The sequence below is a fragment of the Strix aluco genome, chromosome 30 (genome assembly GCF_031877795.1).
Source record: "Strix aluco isolate bStrAlu1 chromosome 30, bStrAlu1.hap1, whole genome shotgun sequence".
NCBI lineage: Eukaryota > Metazoa > Chordata > Aves > Strigiformes > Strigidae > Strix > Strix aluco.
This window is the reverse complement of record NC_133960.1, coordinates 2,742,190-2,762,632: the sequence shown is the minus strand read 5'-3', so window position 1 is coordinate 2,762,632 and position 20,443 is coordinate 2,742,190. Positions and strand designations below refer to the sequence as shown.

Below are 20,443 nucleotides of genomic sequence, written 5' to 3'. Positions count from 1 at the left end.
CCTTTTTCCCTGCCGGATCCCTGCCCAAACCACAGCTGCAGGCAGCACTAATGAAGAGGCCTTGGAAAGGCTCCTGGGATGGGCCCTCGAGGGTGTTAACACAGCACCGGGCAGGGAAACGGGAGAGGGAGGTGGGCAGGGAGCAGCGCGGGCACGGGGCCAGGGCGGAGGAGCCCAGCGCCTGCCTGCACCTGTGGGCAGCCCCCAGGAGCCACGCTGGTGGCCATGCGGGCCCCTGCCTCCGAACTGGGGAGGTTCTGGCCTGAAAGAGCCTGGCAGATCGCCGTTAGCATAAATAGACTTTATTGCTCTGTACACACGCACACGCTCGGCCCCCACGGGGGTTCCCGCAGCTCCGCAGCGCCCCAGAAAGCAGGCAGCCCCCAGCCTGGGCTCCAGCTCCCTGCAGGATCTGCCCCATCTGCAAGAAAAACAGGCAGTGAGAAGAGGCTGCTGCCCACTGCCCGCCCTGGATGGAGCCGGCAGCCCTGGCGTCTGTCCCCACGGCACACCGCCCACCCCCCACCCATCGCACATACGGGGTGCTCAGCTGGGGAGGGGACACAGCTACCAGCTCGAGAACCAGCGTCGGAGGAAGCTGCCCAGCGTGGACGAGGGGTCGCTCAGGTTAGGAGCGCGGAGCTCGTCCTGCCGCGGCCACGTGCCTGCGAACTGCGCCAGTTCCCCTGGGAGAGCAGGGAGAGGTCGCTCAGAGGGGACCCGGCCCGCTCCCCTCACCCTCCTCAGCGCCCCACTCACGGTCATCCATGTTGACCACCTCTTCCCGGTAGTCCTTGCTCTGCCCGTCCTCCTTGGTGGTGGTGATGAAGGCCTGGTCCCCTCTTCGTCGTGTCACCGTCGTCTCTCGGTGGCCCTGGCTGTCCTGCACGGTCCGGCGCTCCTCCACCGCCTGCGCAGAGCACCAAGCCCTGAGAGATGCCACTGCTCTGCTCCTCGCACTGGGGACGGTGTCCCCAAGTCACCCGCGGCCCCGTGAGCGAGAGGACACTCACCCCGTCAGGGAGAGTCACTTTGGTGACGGAGACGCTCTGGAAGTAAGAGCGGGACTTGGGCTCGTCGGGTCTCAGGATGGTCCCCAACCCCGCGGAGGAAACCTGGGAGTCCAGGTCTGCGGGGGAGATGCAAGATGGTGACAGCAGCGTGGGGACACGCCCTGACAGCTCTGGGGGCGCGGGTGGGCGGAGCGGGGAAGGCAGAGAGTCCATGGCCCCGCTCCCGGCACCCACCTTGGTCTTCCTTGAGGCCAGGAGGAGCCGGGTGAGCATCTTCCAGCTGCAAGGCAAAGCCACGCGCCGGTGACGGGGAGGCAAAGTGTGACCCCGTGCCCGCAGCCTCCCATGGCCGCCCCAGCTGCACCCGCGGCAGGCAGAGCCCTCACCCACCCCCGGGAAGGGTCTCCAGGGCCAGGCCGGGTCGCCGGTGCCCTCGGGGCCTCCCGGGGACGCGCTGGGAGCGGGGCTGTCCGGGTGCTTCAGCATAGAGTCCCGCAGCGGCCGCCCCGCGCTGCCCTCGCCGGGGCCGGGCTGGGGGGGCTCTGGGGGAGCAGAAAGGGGGGTCGGGTCAGGCCGGGCTGCCCAAGGGGCTCCGCAGCGGCCCCCAGAGACCCGCTCAGCCCCCGGCGGGGGCAGCCCCTTCCCTTCCCCACCGATGCGCTGGGGAGCCCCGTCCCAGGCTCCCCCGAAGACGCCCAGGAGCTCGCCCATGTCCCGGAACAGCTCCTCGAAGGCCCCGCGGGACCCGCTGGGGATGAAGCCGAAGCCGAAGTCCTGGGGGGGCTGCGCCAGGGACGGGCCGTCATCATCCTCCTCCTCCTCCTCCTCGTCCCACGCCGTGCCGCCGAAGAGCGGGTCCCGGGGCCTGCGGGACCGCGGCGCTGAGAGACACCCGGGCCTGGAGCAACCGGCGCCGCAGGACAACCGGCGGCCGGGCCGGGCCAGGCCCCGCGGGGCGACAGAGGACTGGGGGTGGCGGGGAAACGAGGGGGGGAACCGGGACAGGGCCGGGGCACGGGGGGCAACCGGGGGAGCCGGCGCGGGGGCTGCGCAGCCGGAAGGGCCGGGGGCGCCGAGTCGGGGGGTGGCGGGGGTGGGGTCCCGGTACCTGCGCCGCCCCGGGAACCCGAAGAAGCCGCGAAACGCGTCGTAAAAGCTCATCGCGCTCCACTCGCCGCCGCTCACCGCGCCCGGGCCGCGCTGCCGTAAAGCGCCGGGGTCGCGCAAAGCCGCAAAGCGCCGCCGGGTGTCGTGAGGCGCCGCGGCCTCGCCCGAAGGCGGATCCCCGGGGTCTCCCCCGCAGCCCCCCCCGCACTCGCCACAGCCCGGAGCCTTCCCCGTCCCACCACCGCAGGCCCGGGGCCTCTCGCTCAGGCCGCCAGGCCCGTGCAGCACCCGCCGGCCCCGGGTGTCCGGCTGCCGAGGCCGCAGCCCCAAGCCCTGTCCCCCCGAGGGCGGGAGGCCCTAGGCCAGCCGCGCTCACAGGGGTCTGGGGGGGCTGCACAGCACCAGGAGGGGACTGGGCTCTATCCTGCAGCCCCACCATGGTCCATGCCCCCAGCTGAGCTCCCTCAGCCCATCCCACCACCCTCTGCTAGGCCCCCAGAGAACAAGGAGGGGCTTGAATCAGCTCCAGGTTTGCACCCCCCAAGCCCCCAGCCCCTTACCTTACAGCTCAGCCCCCCTCCTTTGAGAAGGGTGACAGGGAACGCAGGGGGTGAGGGTGGCTCGGGTGGCTTCCTGCCACCACAGCAACTGGCCCATTCCCCTCCCTCATGCTGGGATCCCCCCTCCTGCAACAGCCAGTCCTCGGCCGAGGCCCTCACGGGGGGATGGGGGGCAACTGGGACAGCACAAGCAGGAGGCAGAGAAATGGAGCGTAGGGGTCCCTGGGCCAGGGAAAGGACAGGGAAAAGGATGGTGATAATGTCCCTGTGCTGGGATCCTGGTGCCCAGCACCGCAGCTGGGAAGAGGAAAAATCCACAAAAGGGGGGAAAAAAAAAGAAGCCCAGGGCCTCCCGCACCCTGCGCCAAAAATAGGGAACCAGGCTGAGAAAGTAGGTATTAAAAAATACACACGTCACTTTGTGATCTTTATTCTCTTTAGTAAATCACCCACACGGGGGCTTCAGTTGAAGTGACCAGTTTGAACTGAAAAATACAAGATTTGGACTGCATAGAAAAAAAAAAAAAGACCAAAAAAAAAAAAACCAAAACCAAAAGCAGAAGATACTTACAGCGTGCAAGGAGGGGGCAGGACCTGCGCTCGGGGCCTGGGGGGAGGGAGGGGGCATGGATGGAGAACGTAAAATAAGAGGGGGGGGCGCCCTCCAGGGCTCCTCTGGGCCAGGGGCAGAGAGCAGCGAGGGTGGGCGAGGAAATGAGAGAACTACAGGACGGCGGTGGGGTTTTTGTTTTTATATACAAGACACATTTATCCATTAAATTTAGAACACGGTACAAAAAAACACTTCAACTAATTAATCTTACAATGCTGTTCATATCAATTACTGTTCTTATTCCTAATAATAAGGGGGTTTGCTGTAGGCGACTCGCAGCTTCCACTCCTTTGGATCCGAGAGGTTCTGGGGCAGCAGGAGGTGGGGGGAGAGGGGAGAAAGGAGTAAAAACCAAAAAAGGCCCCTACGGCAAACGGTTCAGAATCTGAATGCAGAGAGAGGAGAAAAAAAAAAAAAGAAAAAAAAAGAAAAAATACAAATTCTATATTACATACAACAGGAAAGGTGGCTGAAGACAGACAACGCAGAGCCGCCTGCCGGCCTGGCCTGCCCGGGGGCTGCGGGGCCCGGGCGCTGCCCCGCGGCAGGACGCTCTCCTCCCCAGGATCCTTCGGCGTCGGGGTCGGTGGGATTCTCTTCCGGAAGCAAGTGGTGGGCGAAGGCCGCCCCGGCCTCAGTTGGCCCCCCAGCTGTAGCTGTTGTAGGCAGACTTGTTGGCCTGGGATTTCTGGGGGATGGAGCTGCCTTGGCTGCGCTGCCCGGAGCCGCTCTGTGGGAAGGGGGAGAGAAGGAGAAGCAGGCGGTTACGGGAGGGGAAGCGGGTGCCGCCACCATCTCCGGGGTCCCAACCCCAGCCCGCTCTGCAGGGCGATGCCGTGGGCACCGCTGTCCCCGCACGACGGCTCCAGCCCGCGGGCGCTGCGGGCAACGGCTCCTCGGCGCTCACTGACCCGCCTCAGCCCAGCGCAAGCTCCCCGGGACCGCCGGCACCGGGGCACGGGCTGCCTCCTGCACCGAGCAGCCGGGCCGTGGCCCGCATGCCATGCCGTCTGCCGCCCCAGCAGCCACAGGACCCTCCCTCTGGCTCTGCACCTTCCTCCAGACCAGCACCGTGCCAGGACCGCAGGCAGCGAGGGCCCCGGCAGCTCTGCCGCGCGGCAGGGAGAGGGTGGGGGGGAAAGGGTGGGGGGAAAAGGGGTCGAGCAGGGGGGTGTGTGTCTGTGCCCGCGGGTGTGTGTGTGTGCACATACTGACTGAGGACCTCTCTCCTCGCCTGGTGGGGCCACGGGGGGGAGAAGGAAGGGGCTACGTGAGCCTGGGGGGCCTTAGGGGCGGGGGGAGACCCCAGGGCAAGTGCAATGCATTATCAGAGAGGTTCATTACCTGGTCTTCCTGCTGGCGTTGGCAGCACAGTATCATCTGCAAATATGGAAGCTGTTGCAGTACCAGGATATGTAAAATAAAGGGACAAACTATGACAATAGAAATCCACGGTTAGACCTGAAAGCTACGGCAGGGTCGTGGCTGTGGCAAGTAACCCCTTCGCTGCTGGCCTGCGGAGCCGCCCCCTCCGAGGAAGGGGGGGAGGCGGGGGGGTACCAGGCGTGTCTGCGTGAAGGGGCACTACCCGAGCGTACCTGGTACAGCCCGGCAGCGAGGGGGGCTGTGCCGAGGACCCCCCAGCGGAGCACACCCCGGGCCTTCCTCACCTCGTCCTCTGATCAGCCCTGTGTGTATGTGCAGGTGTGAGCATGTGCGTGTCACCGCGCGTCCACGTGTGTCCGCCGCAGGGCGTGAGGGAGGGAGGGAGAAGGGGGGGGCCGGGGGGGGTAGCGAGAGCCCTAGAAAATACCCCAGCAAGGGCCAGGGAGGCGGGGGGGTTGCTTACCTGCCCATCCTGCTGCAGGTGGTGGTGCAGGATCTGCGAGTGGGGCTGCTGATGCGGGGTCAGGATGTGCATGAAGGGGGTGGGGGGGTACGCCGCTGCCGTAGCAGGGTTGATGGGGCCACCGCTGCCCAGCGCTGAAGGCAGGTTGAAGGAGGCTGCCGGGGTTCCAGTGTGAAATCCCTGCTTCTCGAAGGATTGCTGAGGAGGAGACACCAAGGGCAGAGTAAGAGCTGGGAGCCGGGCAGCGCTCCCCTGCCCCTGGCTGGCAGCGTGCCCCGACCCAGCTCTACAAGTCTGGGAGTCAGTGGACGGTGCAGAGAACGGACAAAGTCTCTGCCTACGGCTCTTTCTGAGCTTGGAATTGCTCTAAGCTGGGAAAGGCCGAGCATTTCCCTTCTCCCTGGCTGGCTGCTCCAAGGGCAAGAAACCTCATTGCCCATGGAGGCTGTCTCAGAGCTGGGCTTCCGCCACCCAGCAAAGCGGCGCCTGCCTGGAGCACACCCCAGACACTGACCTGAGTTTTGGAGTAGACAGAGCCCGAGATGTCCGGCACTCCTGTATTACTGGATGTCACAGATACACCTGGGGAGAAGGAAAGGCAAGCGAGCGTTAGGCAGCAGCCACGGGCTCAGCAGGAGCCAGCGCCTGGCAGCCAGGTAAGGTTTGGAGACAGACATCACCCGAGAGAGCAGGGTAAAGCTGCAGAGTTCTTTTGCTCTGGACACCAGCCGTTTCCGAACAGCTCCAGAAACAAATTTAGGGGCCTGCAGCCACTCAGAGAAACGCACGTTCTTGAAGAGCTCAGAAAATAGCAACTCTGAGAAGAGCTGCTGGGAGGATGCAGCAGGCAGACAAGGAAACAAACTCCCAGCATGACATGGTAGAAGGACAGCCAGAGCTCCGTGGATGGAAAACGGGCAATTGCACGTAAAGGTGGCCCAGCCGCGGGCTGGACTGGGTGGTGCAACGATGGCAACGCTGGCGCACGGCCCACATTTGTTTCTAAGAGGTGGTGGTACAGAGGAAAGCCTCAGCAATCATTTAAGGCCTGGAAAAAGCGTCGAAATGAAAGAGGTTTGAAAAACTCAGTACCGGGTGAGCTGGTACAGAGCTGAAGTGTCTTCGCAAAGAGAAAATAGTGTCTTGAAGGGCTCTAACGTAGTGAAAAAAGGCACAACAGGAATTTAAAGGCTGGAAGAGGGACCCAAACGCAGGTCCTCTAAGTCAGCCAGACATTAACCAGTGAAACCCAGTACTGAGACAAGCAGCAGGTTCACAACCTTCCTGCATCTTTGAATCAAAGACACTTCTCTAGAGAGCATGCGCCCGCCAAACACAGGAGTCAAACAAGTTCCCAGGCTCAAATCTGGAATAATTATTGTTCTACTGATCACATAGAGGCAGAAAAACACTCCCAACAAACAACTAAGGAGCTGAAGCTCTCTGATGCGAGTCCAGGGCACCAACCACCCGACTGCTGGGCGCAGAGGAGGGCGTGAACGCCCTGTGCTCCTCAAACCGCTCCAGACCTGGATGCAGAACAAACCTCTGGGCCTTTCCAAGGAGAATCAAACGACCTGCAAGTTGCACCATGGATGATTTCCTTCCTTCCCGTGGGGGCAGTAAGTCAGAAGTCCCCTTACACGCCCAGCGAGACTGTGAACAAGCCCTGCCACTGTCAGTAACTGCTGCTGGGAAAGGTGCTGTCGGGTCTCTTACCAGTGCTGTATCCGTGAGAGCCGTAGCCACTGGGCTGCTGAAAAGGGGTTGCTGATGCGTTGACGCTGACATTCACACCATGCTGCTTGGAAGAGGTAGGAGCAACCTACAGAAAGGAGAGGGGCAGAGTGAGGAGAGGCTTCGCTGCGTTGCCCCAGCCCCTCACCCTGCCTCTGGGACACTCACAGGGAACACGGCGGGCCCGTATTGGAAGGTGCTGGGGAGCCCTGGTACCCCTGTGTAGTACGGCAGACTGGTGTAACTGTAGCCCGGAGGCAGCGCTGGGTTCAGGAACGTCTGCTGCGTGGTGTGGTGAGTCTGGGTCTGGCTCTGCTGAGGCTGGGCCAGAGTCGTTGCAGGAGCAGGGGAAGAGGCATCACCTCGGCCAAATTTTAAGTCACCTGGAATCACACAGAATCATCTCAGTTGGAAGAGACCTTGAAGCTCCTCCAGTCCAACCATGAACCTCACCCTGACCGTTCCCAACTCCACCAGATCCCTCAGTGCTGGCTCAACCCGACTCTTCAACCCCTCCAGGGATGGGGACTCCCCCCCTGCCCTGGGCAGCCCATTCCAACGCCCAACAACCCCTTCTGCAAAGAAATCCTTCCTAAGAGCCAGTCTGACCCTGCCCTGGCGCAGCTTGAGGCCATTCCCTCTTGGCCTGCCGCTGGGTCCTTGGCTCAAGAGACTCCTCCCCCCTCTCTGCACCCTCCTTTCAGGGAGTTGCAGAGGGCCAGGAGGTCTCCCCTCAGCCTCCTCTTCTCCACACTAAACCCCCCCAGTTTCCTCAGCCACTTCTCATATACAGGAGATGAAAGGGGCCTGAAGAACAGTGTCAAATCCTGGCCCATTCGAGCTCAGTCCAAAGGTCACCCAGCCTTTTGATCAAGGATGACTTCAATCAACCCCCCTCCTAAGGCCTGCAGCTCTCCCAAGCCCTCAGGCCCTTGCACACTGATAAGGGCTAAGCTGTTAATTGCTCTCCTCATCTCAGAAGAGGACTTCAGAGGGGAAGGGAAACCCACAGCAGCTAAACTACATGATGTCAGCCTACGATCTGGCACTGGATAAACCTGTGCAGCAACAGAGCCTGGGTGCTAGAGCTCTCCCTAAGCCGGCCCCCCACCCCGATGCTAGAGCTCTCCCTAAGCCCCCCCACCCCCTCCAGATGCTAGAGCTCTCCCTAAGCCCCCTCCAAGCATCAGCAGGAGGTCAGAACACAACTCCAGTCCCGCCAGAGCCAGGCCCCAGGCCAGAGCAGCAGCCTAGGGGCCCGGTCCTATTGGCAAACAGCTCCTCTTTGAAGAAGAGAGTCAAATATCTTCCAGTTGAGGATGCGTGAATGGCCCCTTTTTACAGCAGGGCTCACACCTCCCTTTCTCTCGTTGGGGCACGGAATCAAATGCTGCTGCAGAGGCCCAGGAGCTCGCAGAGAGCACTCGGATATCGCTTCCTCTCTTCCCCAGCCTGGGCACTGCGAGGGTTTGGCTGCGGGGCTCGGGGAAGCTCCTTTTGCTGCTCTTTCTGAGCACCTGCTTGGCGCTTCCATGCAAACACTCTCCCTATTCAGAGCTCACACAGTAAGGCAGTGAATTTTCTCAGTGCTGCCCCAGCTCACAAGTGGGTCCAGGATAGCCACAAACATTAATTATCACCGATGTTAACTTGGCAAATTACGCATGCAGCAGTGCCGCGCTGAGCTTGGGATTTCAGCCTTGGCGTGCCAGGCAAAAGCAGTTCCGCACAAACAAGCTCCTGCTGAAGCAGAGGAGAAGTGGTGCTGGAAAAAAAAGAGCGATCCACAAAATGCAACAATTCCTAAAGCACGTGAAAGCTCAGCACAACCGCTGCCCACTGCGAATCAGCAGCGTGAGTAAACACCCCTACCAAGGTCAGGGAGAGATAAGCCACTCACTGGGAATTTGGTTTCAATTTGACAGGTCCTAAACTCCCTGTTTTCTTTCTCCATGAGGTTGTCACATAGATAAGAAACTTAAATTTCTCCAGATTTTGTGTTTCTTTGCATTTTTACTTTAAGTGCTTGAGAAGCACTGCTTAACCCCTGCCTCACCACGACCTATAAAGCAGTTTTACACCTCACAGACTCTCTCAGCCCTTCCTCACTCTCTTTCCAACGGCGACATCAACTCCTGCTTGTCCACATCTTCCTGGTAACGTGCCTCAGCACCACCAGACGATCAAAGGGAAGAATTTAGCTGCTGAGAAACATTCTCCAGCCCAAAGGCTGGTGCAGACGTAGCTCCAGCACAGGAAACTAGTAAGCAGGAGCACGAACACCTGATGGGCTATGCAGTCAGAGCGGTTTTTTTCCCTACCAGAGTACGGATTGCTGCTCAGGCTGCCATCTCTTCCAGTCAGCGGGGTGGTGGGTGTAGGGAATGGGATGCTGTAGTAATCCTGAAGGATAAAAACAAAAGGAGAACAAGTTTTATGAGCTCTGTCCAAAGACGTAAAGCAACACCTTTTAGAAAAGAGGAATTTCTAGGCTGCAGCCACTAGGTATATGTTGGAGTATTGCAGTTCAACCAGCCACGCTGAGGCTGATCACAGCCTACAGCAACCCCAGGTTTTTGTAGCACACACCATCCCCCTCGCCTGGCTGTGAGAAGAACCAGATAAGGTCTACTGGTGTGCAGTCCTTAAACTGCCTGGACTTTCCCCTCCACTTCACAACACAAGGGACACATGTCATATCGCTAAATAAAACTCATTCTCATAAAAGTATTTAGCCACTGCCTCTTTCAAGGATCACAGGTATCTCCAACAGGTCACCACACCACTGGCGGGCAAGCCAGCCCTGCCTGGTGTAGCTCTCACGTTCCTTAGCCCCACCATCTATGCCGCTGTCCGAATAACTAGTGCTCCCAACTCCCCAAGCGCAAGGGAGCAACTGATGATGTCTTCACTGCTGCCACAAGAAGGTGCATCCACCCAGCAGCCTGTTTTGCCAGCTCTCCAGGACAGCCTCAGTGCCTGCCCCGTCCTGCACCCACAGCAGGGCACCGGTGGGCTGTGGGACAGCGGCCGCGGCGTGTCCCCAGCAGCCCTCAGTACTCACCAACGGGAATCTCGTCTGGAGCATTTGCAAGTCATCATATCCATACACCTGTGGCTAGAAAAAGAGGAGATGATGTCAGGGACACAGACTAAAGACGCTTACCTATTTTTAGATTAAACAATTAGATAAATGTGAGAGAAAGCCAGCGGCAGATGATCAGAGGCTGCACAATAACCCTGGCGCAGGCAGCCAGCGTTCGCTACCGCAAGACTTGACACTGCCAAGAGTTGTTTTTATGAGCTGCTCAAACAGAGAGTGAGCACCAGTGTCTAGCACCACCGCTCCAGACCACTAAAAGGCACTCAACAATTTTCCTCTAGAGATTATTTCAACAGCGAGATCTGCCCTCACCTTCAGAAGAGGGCTGTGACACACCCCTAGACATTGTGGCAGTCGCCACCTTTGTTCTGTTTGGCCTCTGTCATACCATGTTGCTAATCCAGCTCTGCACTTTCATGAGCTGTGCTCTGAGCAAGGGCTGTTGCTCCTCAAAGCTTGGGGAGGCTGTAGAAAACAGGCCGACAGAATCTGCTCTGGGGTGACCAGAATGACAGATGTTTACCCCCACAGGCACATGGATTTCCTCTGCTACTGTTTTATGGAAAACAGCAGGTCCAAATTCTTCCCATCCAAAGCAGTCCTGCTGGGCTGATGTTCCAGCTTTTGGTCCCTTTACTAGACTCCACCCCTCCCTGCTAGCTGAAGACAGAGCTAGGAGGGATCTAGTGGCACGACAGGACACCCCACTCACCGGATAGGCGTGTAGCAACCCTGGAGCCATGATGTACGGGTTAGGCAACAGCGGTGGGACTCCAGGAGGGAGATTGGGAGGGGCTTTTCCTGAGAAAAGAAGAGAAAGGAAAAGTTGCACAGTGAAGCGAAGAGCAGAAGCTGCCTCTCTTAGCCCCCACACCCTCCTCCTGTTTAGCAGTACCCAGGAAAGTACCTGATGTTGTTGCAACGGAGCTGCGAGTCGAGGCCGTCACTGTGGAGTTACTGCTGAGGCTGAGGCCCAGGCTGCTGACGCTGCTGAGACTGGATGAAACACTTACAACTGGTGGGGCGGCTGACACTGTGCTGGAGGAGGTGGAGAAAGTGCTAGCAGAAGAATGGAGGCTTGCTTCACTCTCCACACTTGTGTGCTAGGGAAGGAAGGGAAGAGAGTTAGGGGACCAGATGTACCTGAGCACAGAAATACTGCAGGATGCTGCCTACGCAAAAATATCGCGTGGCTCTGTCTGCACCCGGACGTTCCCGAGAGCCTGCAATGAACTCGGCCGCTGCAGGCTACAAAGAAACCTGCTTTGCATCTGGCTTAGGTCCAAAGTCCTGATAGCAGCCAACCCCTAATGCTTCCAAGCCTCTCGCGTGGCTGTGTCCCAACACGTCTGTCTGCTGGGAGAAGCAGGGCTGAACGCCACGCTTGCGGCAGGGAGATTTATTCTGCTGCAGAAGCCAACACCCAAGGACTCGGTACTGCAGGAGCTCCAGCAGCATGTACACGTTTGAACAGGGCCACTCCATCAGCCACCAGTTCGCCCCAACATCCAGCAGCACTTTCAAGAGCAGCTACAGGCCCAAAAGAAGCCGCCGCTACGTCTGGAACAGGCAGGGTGGCAAAAACCGAGCCAGAGGTGCACAGTGTTGTGACATAACCCTCTGTCCTCTCTCCACACAACACCCAAACTGCAGCGCAACCACCAGCAGCTCCTGTCACAACCACAGGCCCTGCCGGGCACGCAGCCGAAGTGGGACACACCGGAGCGCTGCCAGTCGCGCCGGAACGGGGGTACAGAGCGCTCGAGCACACCCAGACTCACCAGGAGAGTTGAAGTTGACGTTCGCCCAGAAGATGTGGATGAGGACAGACTGTTCTGCTGGGTGGGTAACGTACTGCGGAAGGAGGAATAAGAGTTTGTCAAGCCATTGGGAGCACCAGGTCAGATCCCATTCCCCATCTGCTCGGATGGGATGAGTCATGGAATCCCAGAATCACTCAGGTTGGAAAAGCCCCTCGGGATCAGCGAGTCCAACCCTCAGCCCGACTCTACAAAGCTCTCCCCTACCCCACATCCCCCCACAGCTCATCCAAAGGGCCCTTAAACACACCCAGGGGTGGGGACTCCACCCCCTCCCTGGGCAGCCTATTCCACTCTCTGACCACTCTTTCTGGGAAAGATTTTTCCCTCCTGTCCAGTCTGAACCTCCCCTGTTGCAGTTTAAAGCCGTTCCCTCTCGTTCTGTCACTAATTCCCTGGGAGAAGAGACCAGCACCACCCTCTCCACAACGTCCTTTCAGGGCGTGATACTCACTGCGTGAGACAGACTTTGATATCCACTACGGATCCCTGTTCCTAGTTCTGCTTTCCTTTTTTCTCACCTGCTGAGCTGGGCGGTGGTCGTACTGGGGAGTTCCTCACTGTGGCTCAGGCTGCTCAGAGCTGTCGAGTGTTGGCTGGCTGTCGTCAGCAAGGACGAGGCAGACACCCCATCACTGAGAGGTGTGATACTGGGAGCAGAGGGGGAATCGGATTTCACTGCGGGGCCTGTAGCACCTGGGAACAAAAGCTTTGGGTTAGGGGCAGCTACCGGCAGCTCGCAGAGGGCGATTCAGTGGCGAGGATCAGCAGGGAGATCCGGGGCTTCCCTCGCTGCTGCCAACCCAAGTTACACATTTATGGCAGCGTGACTGTGTTCTACGTCTCACTTTACTCCAACACTGACTGACATTGGCTCTCCAAAGAGCTTCAAGACCTACAGATAAGGTGCCTTTCACAAACAAATCAGAGTCAATTATTGTCATCAGGGAGTGACTCATCAAGAATCTCATGGATCCCTCAGCAGAAAGCTCAATGTTCCAAGGCAAGCAAATAATCTCAGTGGCACCAATTAGTCTACCAGGGAAAGGACTTGCTATTAGCACAGATAAAGCTTTTCATCCAAAGCAAATACAAGCAGTACAAGAGACTCAGGACACCCACTGCACTGTCAGACTCTTACCTTCAACGGCCTGCGTGGTTTGTAATGGCGTGGGTTGTACAGAACTGAAACCATTCTGAGGAAGAAGAGAAAAAGGAATACTGGGCATTACAGTTGCTCATTTCCAGAGGCAGATCTACTGTCAGTCCCCTCCCACACTCCCTCCTCAGTTGTGGAAAAGTCGTGCTACCAACACAGATCACCATACTTGTCAGGGTCGGTCCCAAGCTCAGCCAAGCCCAGTGCCAGCACGACCCCCACGCGCGTGCCGGAGGAGGCAGTTGAGGAAGTTTCTCTGCTGCTGGTAGTTGGACTGGCTCAGCATCCTCAACCCAAGCTCGTTAGCCAAAATTGGCGTCACTGAACTTGCATGCAACAAGAATCGAATCCTTAAGACAAAGCTAAACCCTTCGCCTGAATGCCACTCTGCAGCAGGGTAATTATGCGTGACACGACACATGGCCTGCCATCAACTTAACCGCAGTTAACCCCACTGGCCCGGCCCCAGGTAAGCAGCATAACTAAAAGCTCTGGTAGCAGCCAGAACAAAGCTCTCCCAAGAGTTCACAAGCCACGTGGTGAGGCTGGAGGATCACAGAAACCCTTGGTAAACCACTTAGCTTTCTCACGAGACAGTGCTTCACACACTGTGCTTACTCAGCACAAAGGGGGCTATTTCCCTACCTTGGCCTGGGTCAGATCTTTCTGGGGCGAGGAGGAGATTGAATTTGGGTATCGCCTCGTCTGGGTGGATCTCTGTTCGTACAGTGGTCCCTGAGCGCTGTTCTGGGAGGTAAACGTTGCTGTCTGTATTGTGCCGCTCTGGTAACCAGACTCCTGGCTTTGATTGGACGAAATTGTGGATGAAGATTCGCTACAAAGGGGAAAAAAAAGAAAGAAAAGGAGTTTATATTTTCCTCCAAAACATCCCCGCTGTAAGCTGCCAACCCAGACCGGAGGCTCTTCCTTGCAAATCTTCAAAATAAAAGAGCCCCAAGCATCAGCATGAAGGCACCACACAAAGCAGCCAAGCAAAGCAAGGAGAGAAACGTACCCAGGCAAGGGCTGGCCCGACCCCGGGAGGGTGCTGGCACCTCGCCACAGCCTCCCCTCACGCACTGCTGGGCTCTGGGTGACGCTTCATGAGCTGCCACTGCTCAAGGGACTGGGCAGATACTAAGGGTCAGCCCAACAGAAGACACAAACACTTTGCACTGGCAAGGCGCCATCCCTGTAGATACACCTACTGCACCGCATCCCAGTTTGCCAGGAAAAAGCAGGACAAAACACGCAGAATCTGTTCACCAGAGACAAGGAGCAGTTGCACTGGGGATTCCCCTCCTGCGTTTCCAGTAACGCAGTTTAACAGCAGCAGGAAGCGTCTGCTTGCCTCGGGGAGGAGGTTGAGGGGAGACCTCCTGGCCCTCTGCAACTCCCTGAAAGGAGGGTGCAGAGAGGGGGGAGGAGTCTCTTGAGCCAAGGACCCAGCGGCAGGCCAAGAGGGAATGGCCTCAAGCTGCGCCAGGGCAGGGTCAGACTGGCTCTTAGGAAGGATTTCTTTGCAGAAGGGGTTGTTGGGCGTTGGAATGGGCTGCCCAGGGCAGGGGGGGAGTCCCCATCCCTGGAGGGGTTGAAGAGTCGGGTTGAGCCAGCGCTGAGGGATCTGGTGGAGTTGGGAACGGTCAGGGTGAGGTTCATGGTTGGGCTGGAGGAGCTTCGAGGGCTTTTCCAACTGAGGTGATTCTCTGATTCCGTGCTTTCTGTATAAGTACCACAGGCCAATCAGTCAGAGCTGCCTGAATGAATCTGCTGGCAACTTACACTTTGCTGTTGCATACGTTGTCCCCCCTTTGTGACCACGGCACAGTCAGAAAGGGTCTACTAGTATGCAGCGTAACTAAAGTCCACGGGACCAGCTCCCTTCCAAAGCTACCTGCTCGGTTCCCTTCCTCACGCCTGCTCCTCACCTAGCCGTGCTGGTGTACAGGCTGCTTTGAGACTGGCTAACGGCGGCGCTTGTTGTGGGCGTCGATTCGTACTCCGCGAGAACAGGCTCCGAACCAAACTGTAACGCCCCAAACTGCAGGTTTAGCCCTGAGATATCCGCTGAGCCAGGCATTTCCACCGCAAGCGCAGGAATCTGCAAGAGAAAGGGTCAATCACTCCCTGGGATCTGCACAGAAAATGACTTCAGTGTCCACATTTCCCAGCAAATACAGGCTTGCATCCTCTGAATTACACTGTTCAACCCAGGCAGGCTTTTCTCTGTCACCCCCACAAACACCCAACGCTAACAGCAGGAAGACCAAGCCCAGCCCTTCCCCTCACCAGCCCAAACAGATTTTTCTGCAGCTCTAACACAATACAACGCCTCCTTCCCCACCATCGATCCGCACCTTTGATGTTAACGATGCTTTTTTCTTTTGTTGCTTCAGCTTCTGCTGTGCTGGCTGGGGACTGGAGGACTGGTTGTCCGAGGACCCTGGGGACATCTGGGGAACAGGATTGGTTTTGCTGGGCAGCGGTGAGGAAGAGGGTGCCGGCACAGTCGCAGAGGCAGTCACCACAGTCTGTTTCTCCTGCATGAACACTTCTATCATGGTTGAAGTTGACGTGAAGGCCTGACGCTTGGTGAAGGGACTATGCACAGAAGAATCTGTTGGGTTCTTGAGATCTACCAGGGAGACAGAGTCGAGTTAGCAGGATTTGTCTCCTTCAAACTACATCAAGTTCTGACAGTTTTTAGCATCAAGAAAATCTTTTCGCAGTATGACTCCTCCTGGAGCCTGTTAATATCAGAGAGCAGAGAACCCCAGCATCTCCACTCCCAGCCTTGAGCTCTCACCACTATCAGTGCTGAGCCTTTTAAGCCCCCCTCCCCTCAGCTCCTTCCACCATCTCTACAGGACAAAGTGAGCTTGCACAGTGAAGTCCTCCAGCCTCCAAGAAAAGCTGGACTTCAGAGTCCCTTGCATGGAGGCACTGCATGTCAAGAGTCCTGCACGGGCCTGACGCTGCCTCCTCCTTCCCCCTCTCTGCATTTCATTGCCTGCACTTTTCCCTGCAAATACTGGGTATCCTCCAAACACCACCACTACCTGCAGCTGCCCACCCTCAGGCCTTTGCACGACTGCACCATCCTCCTCCTTTGCCTAAGCCTTACCACAGCTTATTAAAAAACAACTCCTATCTCTCCGACTCTCCTCTGTGGCTCCTTGTCTGAAAAAATCAGGAGCTGCCAACACTGACTGTTACTAGGACAGGGCTTGATTTTTCTTCAGTTTAGATTTGAACCAGAGCCATTTCCCTACAGTAAGAAATAAAACGCACAAACTGAAAGAAATGGCACTAGTATTCGACCACAGCAGGGCTCAGGATCTCATCTCAAAAGCAGGAGCCTCTCCTAATCACTGTTTATACCCTCATGCCAGCCCAGAGGTAGGGTTACTTATTGGCATGAAACAGACACCAGCATTGCATTCCTTCAAAAGATAACATCAGGTCAGCAGCGAGATGAGACTGACAAGTGTTGGTATTCAGGAACTATTCTCCAGAAGTGCCCACCTTCAGACCCCTTCTCTGCTACACAGCTTTACACCCGAAGCAGTTCTGCACTCTGTGAGGGTCTCGGGAACACCCGAAGCTGGCTGGAGTGACTGAGAGGCAGGTGGATTCAACTGCTCCAAGTATAAAAGTAACAGGGACAGACCCACACGCACTGTTACGTTTTTCTCTCGCAAACTTGCACCCACGGTTTAATTGCTCCAGCACGGTTGGCTTGGTTGTGAACTCATGATCTGGTCCTCCACTCAATCCCTCACACCGCTGCTTGCGGCGCATTTCGGCAGTTCTGGGAGACGACAGTCCCCTTTGGGGAGCCACGCTGCTTTTCCTTACCGTACTGCACGAGAGACGAGGTCTGCGTAGTGGATCGCATGTCCCAGGAAGAAGCAGAGGTGCTCCCGGCAGGCTGGGTGTGCTGAGCAGCCAGCTGAGCCAGAGCCTGCGCTGTCTTGAACTGCTCCAGGAACTGAGAACCTGTGGTACTGCTGCCTTTGGCCTCCCCGACATCTCCAAACCCTTTCCCCAGCATGCTCACCTGCAATTCCAGCAACGAAAGAACAAAGTTAACATCTCCCCTGGCTTAGAACTCGGCTCAGAGGACAGATACATCTCTTAACGTTGAGCCTGAACACACCGTACGCCGGGTGCCTCAGCTTAACTCTTGAGCTCCAGATGCAGACACCTCTGGCAAGGAGAGCTCATACTTCTCTCACAGCTTTTACCGCACATGAGTGCGGGTACACTTCTCTGTTGCCCAACCCAGGGCATTTTACAGTGTCATGGAGGCTTATAAAGAAAATTAACAGATAGGATCTTTAAAAATGTACTGAATTATTCACATGCATTCAGTTGCACTAAAAAAAGATAACCACCAGGAGAACTTGGCTTTACAGTTAAGGCGGTTTTGAAAATCCTTCCGGACCTATCCCACCATTAAGTGCACAAATTTTATTTCTTTTATTGAAGTTACACAAAGAAACATCTGCCGAGGTCTGTGCATAGGCCTGAGATTCAACACCTCCTTCCTTCACCTGTCAGTAGATGCCAACATTTCATCCCACACCAAACTCCCATCCACTTCCACTTCTCAAACTGTTGAGTTTCCAAGCCCTGGACTGCAAGAGTTTCTCCTTTCCTCTAAGCAGGAAAGCAGCATGTGTCACAAGTCTGACAAGGGCAACAGGGGAGGAATTATCCCAATTATTTCTAATTAAGCAACAGACTTTATGCCTCTGTATTTAGAGCAGACTGGCGAATCGCCCACGTGGAGGACTCTGCCACCCCCCAGAAGCGAGCAGGTGACAGAACTGCGTGTCCCGTGTTGCCCAAACACAGACAGAACGTCAGGGAAGCCACCAGCCTGCCGGCAGGGCCCAGCGGTTCCTTACCATGCTGTGGTGAGAGAAGGAGTTCCCAGAGGCAGGCTGGGCTATCGCGCTCTGCTTGGAATTGCTGAACACCAGCGGCTGGGCCAGGGAAGGAGCCTGGGATGACTCCAGGTTTGTTGACTCATTCTCCATAGAAGAGGGTGTCTTTCCTAGCAGGACCGCAAGATCGATTCTGGGTAAAGCAAGCAGATAACCCAGAGGTTAACACAAGCTCCGGACTTCCATGACAGAGATATTCTACTTCCAGACTCATAATTTATAGCTTTTACTTCACAAATTGAACGAATCTGCAGAACATTAACTCACAACTGCCAGCAGCAACCTCAAAAGGACAGAGACCCAGCAAGATGCTGCATGGCCTTCTATTTTCAAGCATGCCTTCCATTACTTTAACACAGCAAAATGCCCCCAAATCTGAAGAACCAGCAGCAGAGCCTAGGAAAACTCTAATCCAGGATTAGGACCCGGAAACTCTCAACTTTTCCATTTAAATCCATCTCATTTTATTCAGAGCTGCTGGCATTTTAGCCAGCTGGCAAAGTTTAGTCTGAGATGGCAAATGGCTCTGGGACTCGCGTGTCACTTCTTCCACATAAACAGCATTGCCATGGGCTATCACCTCTGTCCAGCTGTGATTGTCACATTCTCGGCAGGCAGAGGCACTGAAGACACATTGGAGGCAGTGAAGATCTTCGTCTCAGACAGCTGAAAGATTGAAAAAAAGGGAAAAAGAATGCAAAAGTGAGAACAGCGTCTCGGGACTCCAAATAAAACACATTGGAGACAAACACCCACAGAAAGATTCAAGAAAATTCAAGCGTTTAGACTTAAACTTCTTTAACATTTGGCTCCCATCAGAATCAACTTCTATTTTATGTGTTTCTGCTTGTGCAAGCGCACAAATCATGTACCAATGGAAAAAGAACACAAATCCTTCTACAGACTTCCCCCAGTCCACAAATCCCCTAGGGCTGCTGGGGTCTTCGAGAGCTGCTCTGAACTGATGGTACGCAGCACTGATCTGCAAAACCCCCTGCACAGGTGCAAGCATTGCTAGAGAAGTCAAAGAAAAAAGCTTCAGACCCACAGTTAAGCTTCCAATGATCCTGGCTTCACCTGGGTGATCTGATTCAACTAGAAGAGTAAAGGGGGAAGAGTAGATTGAGAGCAGCCCCTGGGAGAAGGACTAGGGGGGGTTGGTGGGTGGAAAACTGCCTGTGAGCCAGCAACGTGCGCTGGCAGCCCAGAAAGCCACCCGTGTGCTGGGCTGCACCCAGAGCAGTGTGGGCAGCAGGGCGAGGGGGGGATTCTCCCCCTCTGCTCCGCTCTCGGGAGACCCCCCTGCAGTGCTGGGTCCAGCTCTGGGGGCACCAACAGCAGAAGGACACGGACCTGCTCGAGCGGGACCAGAGGAGGCCGCGAAGATGCTCGGGGGGCTGGAGCACCCCCCTGTGAGGACAGGCTGAGAGAGTTGGGGGGATTCAGCTGGAGAAGAGAAGGCTCCAGGGAGACCTTAGAGCAGCCTCCCAGGACTGAAAGGGGCTACAGGAAAGGGGGGAGGGACTCTTGATCAGGGGGGAGGGATAGAACGAGGGGTAACGGTTTTAAACTGAATGAGGAGAGATTTAGATTGGATCTAAGGAAGAAACTCTTCCCTGTGAGGGTGGTGAGGCCCTGGCACAGGTTGCCCAGAGAAGCTGTGGCTGCCCCTCCCTGGAAGGGTTCAAGGTCAGGTTGGATGGGGCTTTGGGCAACCTGGGCTAGTGGAAGGTGGCCCTGCCCGTGGCAGGAGTTTAGGACTAGATGGTCTTTAAGGTCCCTTCCAATCCAAACCATCCTATGATTCTATGGAAGGGAAAATAACATTTCTCAAAAATGAAGGCGAGGCTTAATGACCACCTGTGCTTTAGCTCAGAACATATCTGAATATGAACAGCTTTTATTCCAGACTGAGGAGCTGCCAGAGTTTAAAACCAAAATCAGGAACCCCTGGGAGCGTCTCTCACACAATGAAGGCAAGAACAGCTATCAAAGGCTCTCTTTAAGCAGAGACCTGACTGAACAGACAGAAAAGCTGCTTGCGTCTCCAAACACAGCAGGAGTGCTTCCTTCAGATGCTGCCTGGAAAGCAAAAGCATTCCCTTCATGCAAAACTAATAATAATACTAAAAAAAGCCCAACCCTGCTCCCATCTGCAAGAACAGAAGTTGTCCCTTGATTCAGAGAGGGACCGAAGCCCATTTCGGAAGAAACTGATACAGGGGCATTAAAAGTAGGTGATAACAGTGTCTGTTTTCCCCTGAAACCGTCACAGAGAGAACAAAAAGCAGCGAGACAGACCAAAGAGCAAGTCAGAAGGAAAAGCCAAGAGCTTCTGATCAATCCAAATCACAAGGACCAGCAGAGGCACGTGACACACACGCGAAACTGCTGCTGCCTCCTCCACAGCGCGCAGCGTGGATCAACGGCAAACCTTTCCAAACTGCCACTCCACCGGAGGAAGAGAGCAAGAAATCTTGTGTGGAGTCAGGCCAGTTTATGGAAGAATTCAGTCCTGCAGCTGCAGGAA

General features: G+C 56.4%; 2 protein-coding genes and 1 non-coding gene across 13 annotated transcripts in view; all 3 read right to left on the bottom strand.

Annotated features, from left to right (window-relative positions):
- Positions 1-286: 286 nt before the first annotated feature.
- On the bottom strand, positions 287-2,247 carry HAX1 (HCLS1 associated protein X-1). The gene is made up of 8 exons (XM_074809283.1): positions 2,122-2,247; positions 1,667-1,878; positions 1,404-1,555; positions 1,248-1,293; positions 1,014-1,129; positions 760-910; positions 540-686; positions 287-421 (listed from the first exon to the last, which is right to left on the bottom strand). Exons 1-7 carry the CDS (start codon positions 2,172-2,174, stop codon positions 568-570), a joined length of 849 nt encoding a protein of 282 aa, XP_074665384.1. The 5' UTR covers positions 2,175-2,247; the 3' UTR covers positions 287-421; positions 540-567.
- Positions 2,248-3,417: 1,170 nt separating this feature from the next.
- The window catches only part of UBAP2L (ubiquitin associated protein 2 like), a 32,091-nt gene continuing 15,065 nt past the window's right edge, over positions 3,418-20,443 (bottom strand). For 4 of the 11 annotated variants that reach the window (XM_074809632.1, XM_074809638.1, XM_074809634.1 and 1 more), the window contains 13 exons: positions 18,494-18,579; positions 17,875-18,046; positions 16,820-17,021; positions 15,319-15,596; positions 14,890-15,062; positions 13,607-13,796; positions 12,944-12,998; positions 12,324-12,498; positions 11,764-11,836; positions 10,890-11,085; positions 10,695-10,783; positions 9,944-9,997; positions 8,042-9,282 (listed from right to left, as the gene is read on the bottom strand). In XM_074809632.1, coding sequence (XP_074665733.1) covers positions 9,046-9,282; positions 9,944-9,997; positions 10,695-10,783; positions 10,890-11,085; positions 11,764-11,836; positions 12,324-12,498; positions 12,944-12,998; positions 13,607-13,796; positions 14,890-15,062; positions 15,319-15,596; positions 16,820-17,021; positions 17,875-18,046; positions 18,494-18,579 — 1,980 coding nt within the window. In that variant the 3' untranslated portion in view covers positions 8,042-9,045. Of the gene's footprint in view, positions 4,024-4,637; positions 4,689-5,142; positions 5,341-5,656; positions 5,725-6,861; positions 6,968-7,047; positions 7,263-8,039; positions 9,283-9,943; positions 9,998-10,694; positions 10,784-10,889; positions 11,086-11,763; positions 11,837-12,323; positions 12,499-12,943; positions 12,999-13,606; positions 13,797-14,889; positions 15,063-15,318; positions 15,597-16,819; positions 17,022-17,874; positions 18,047-18,493; positions 18,580-20,443 lie in introns of those variants that run through there. The other 7 variants (XM_074809630.1, XM_074809635.1, XM_074809629.1 and 4 more) reach the window with 5 other exon arrangements.
- On the bottom strand, positions 9,387-9,521 carry LOC141916874 (small nucleolar RNA SNORA58). The gene has a single exon (XR_012621209.1). It is a non-coding gene; the product is annotated as a small nucleolar RNA SNORA58 (small nucleolar RNA).

Excerpts from the sequence above, each read along its gene's own strand:
- HAX1 (XM_074809283.1), bottom strand. The coding sequence starts at position 2,174 with ATGAGCTTTTACGACGCGTTTCGCGGCTTCTTCGGGTTCCCGGGGCGG. Across the intron at positions 1,294-1,403 it reads CCTGGAGACCCTTCCCGGGG|CTGGAAGATGCTCACCCGGC; the intron begins GTGGGTGAGGGC and ends TTTGCCTTGCAG. Across the intron at positions 687-759 it reads GGTGGTCAACATGGATGACC|GGGAACTGGCGCAGTTCGCA; the intron begins GTGAGTGGGGCG and ends CTGCTCTCCCAG.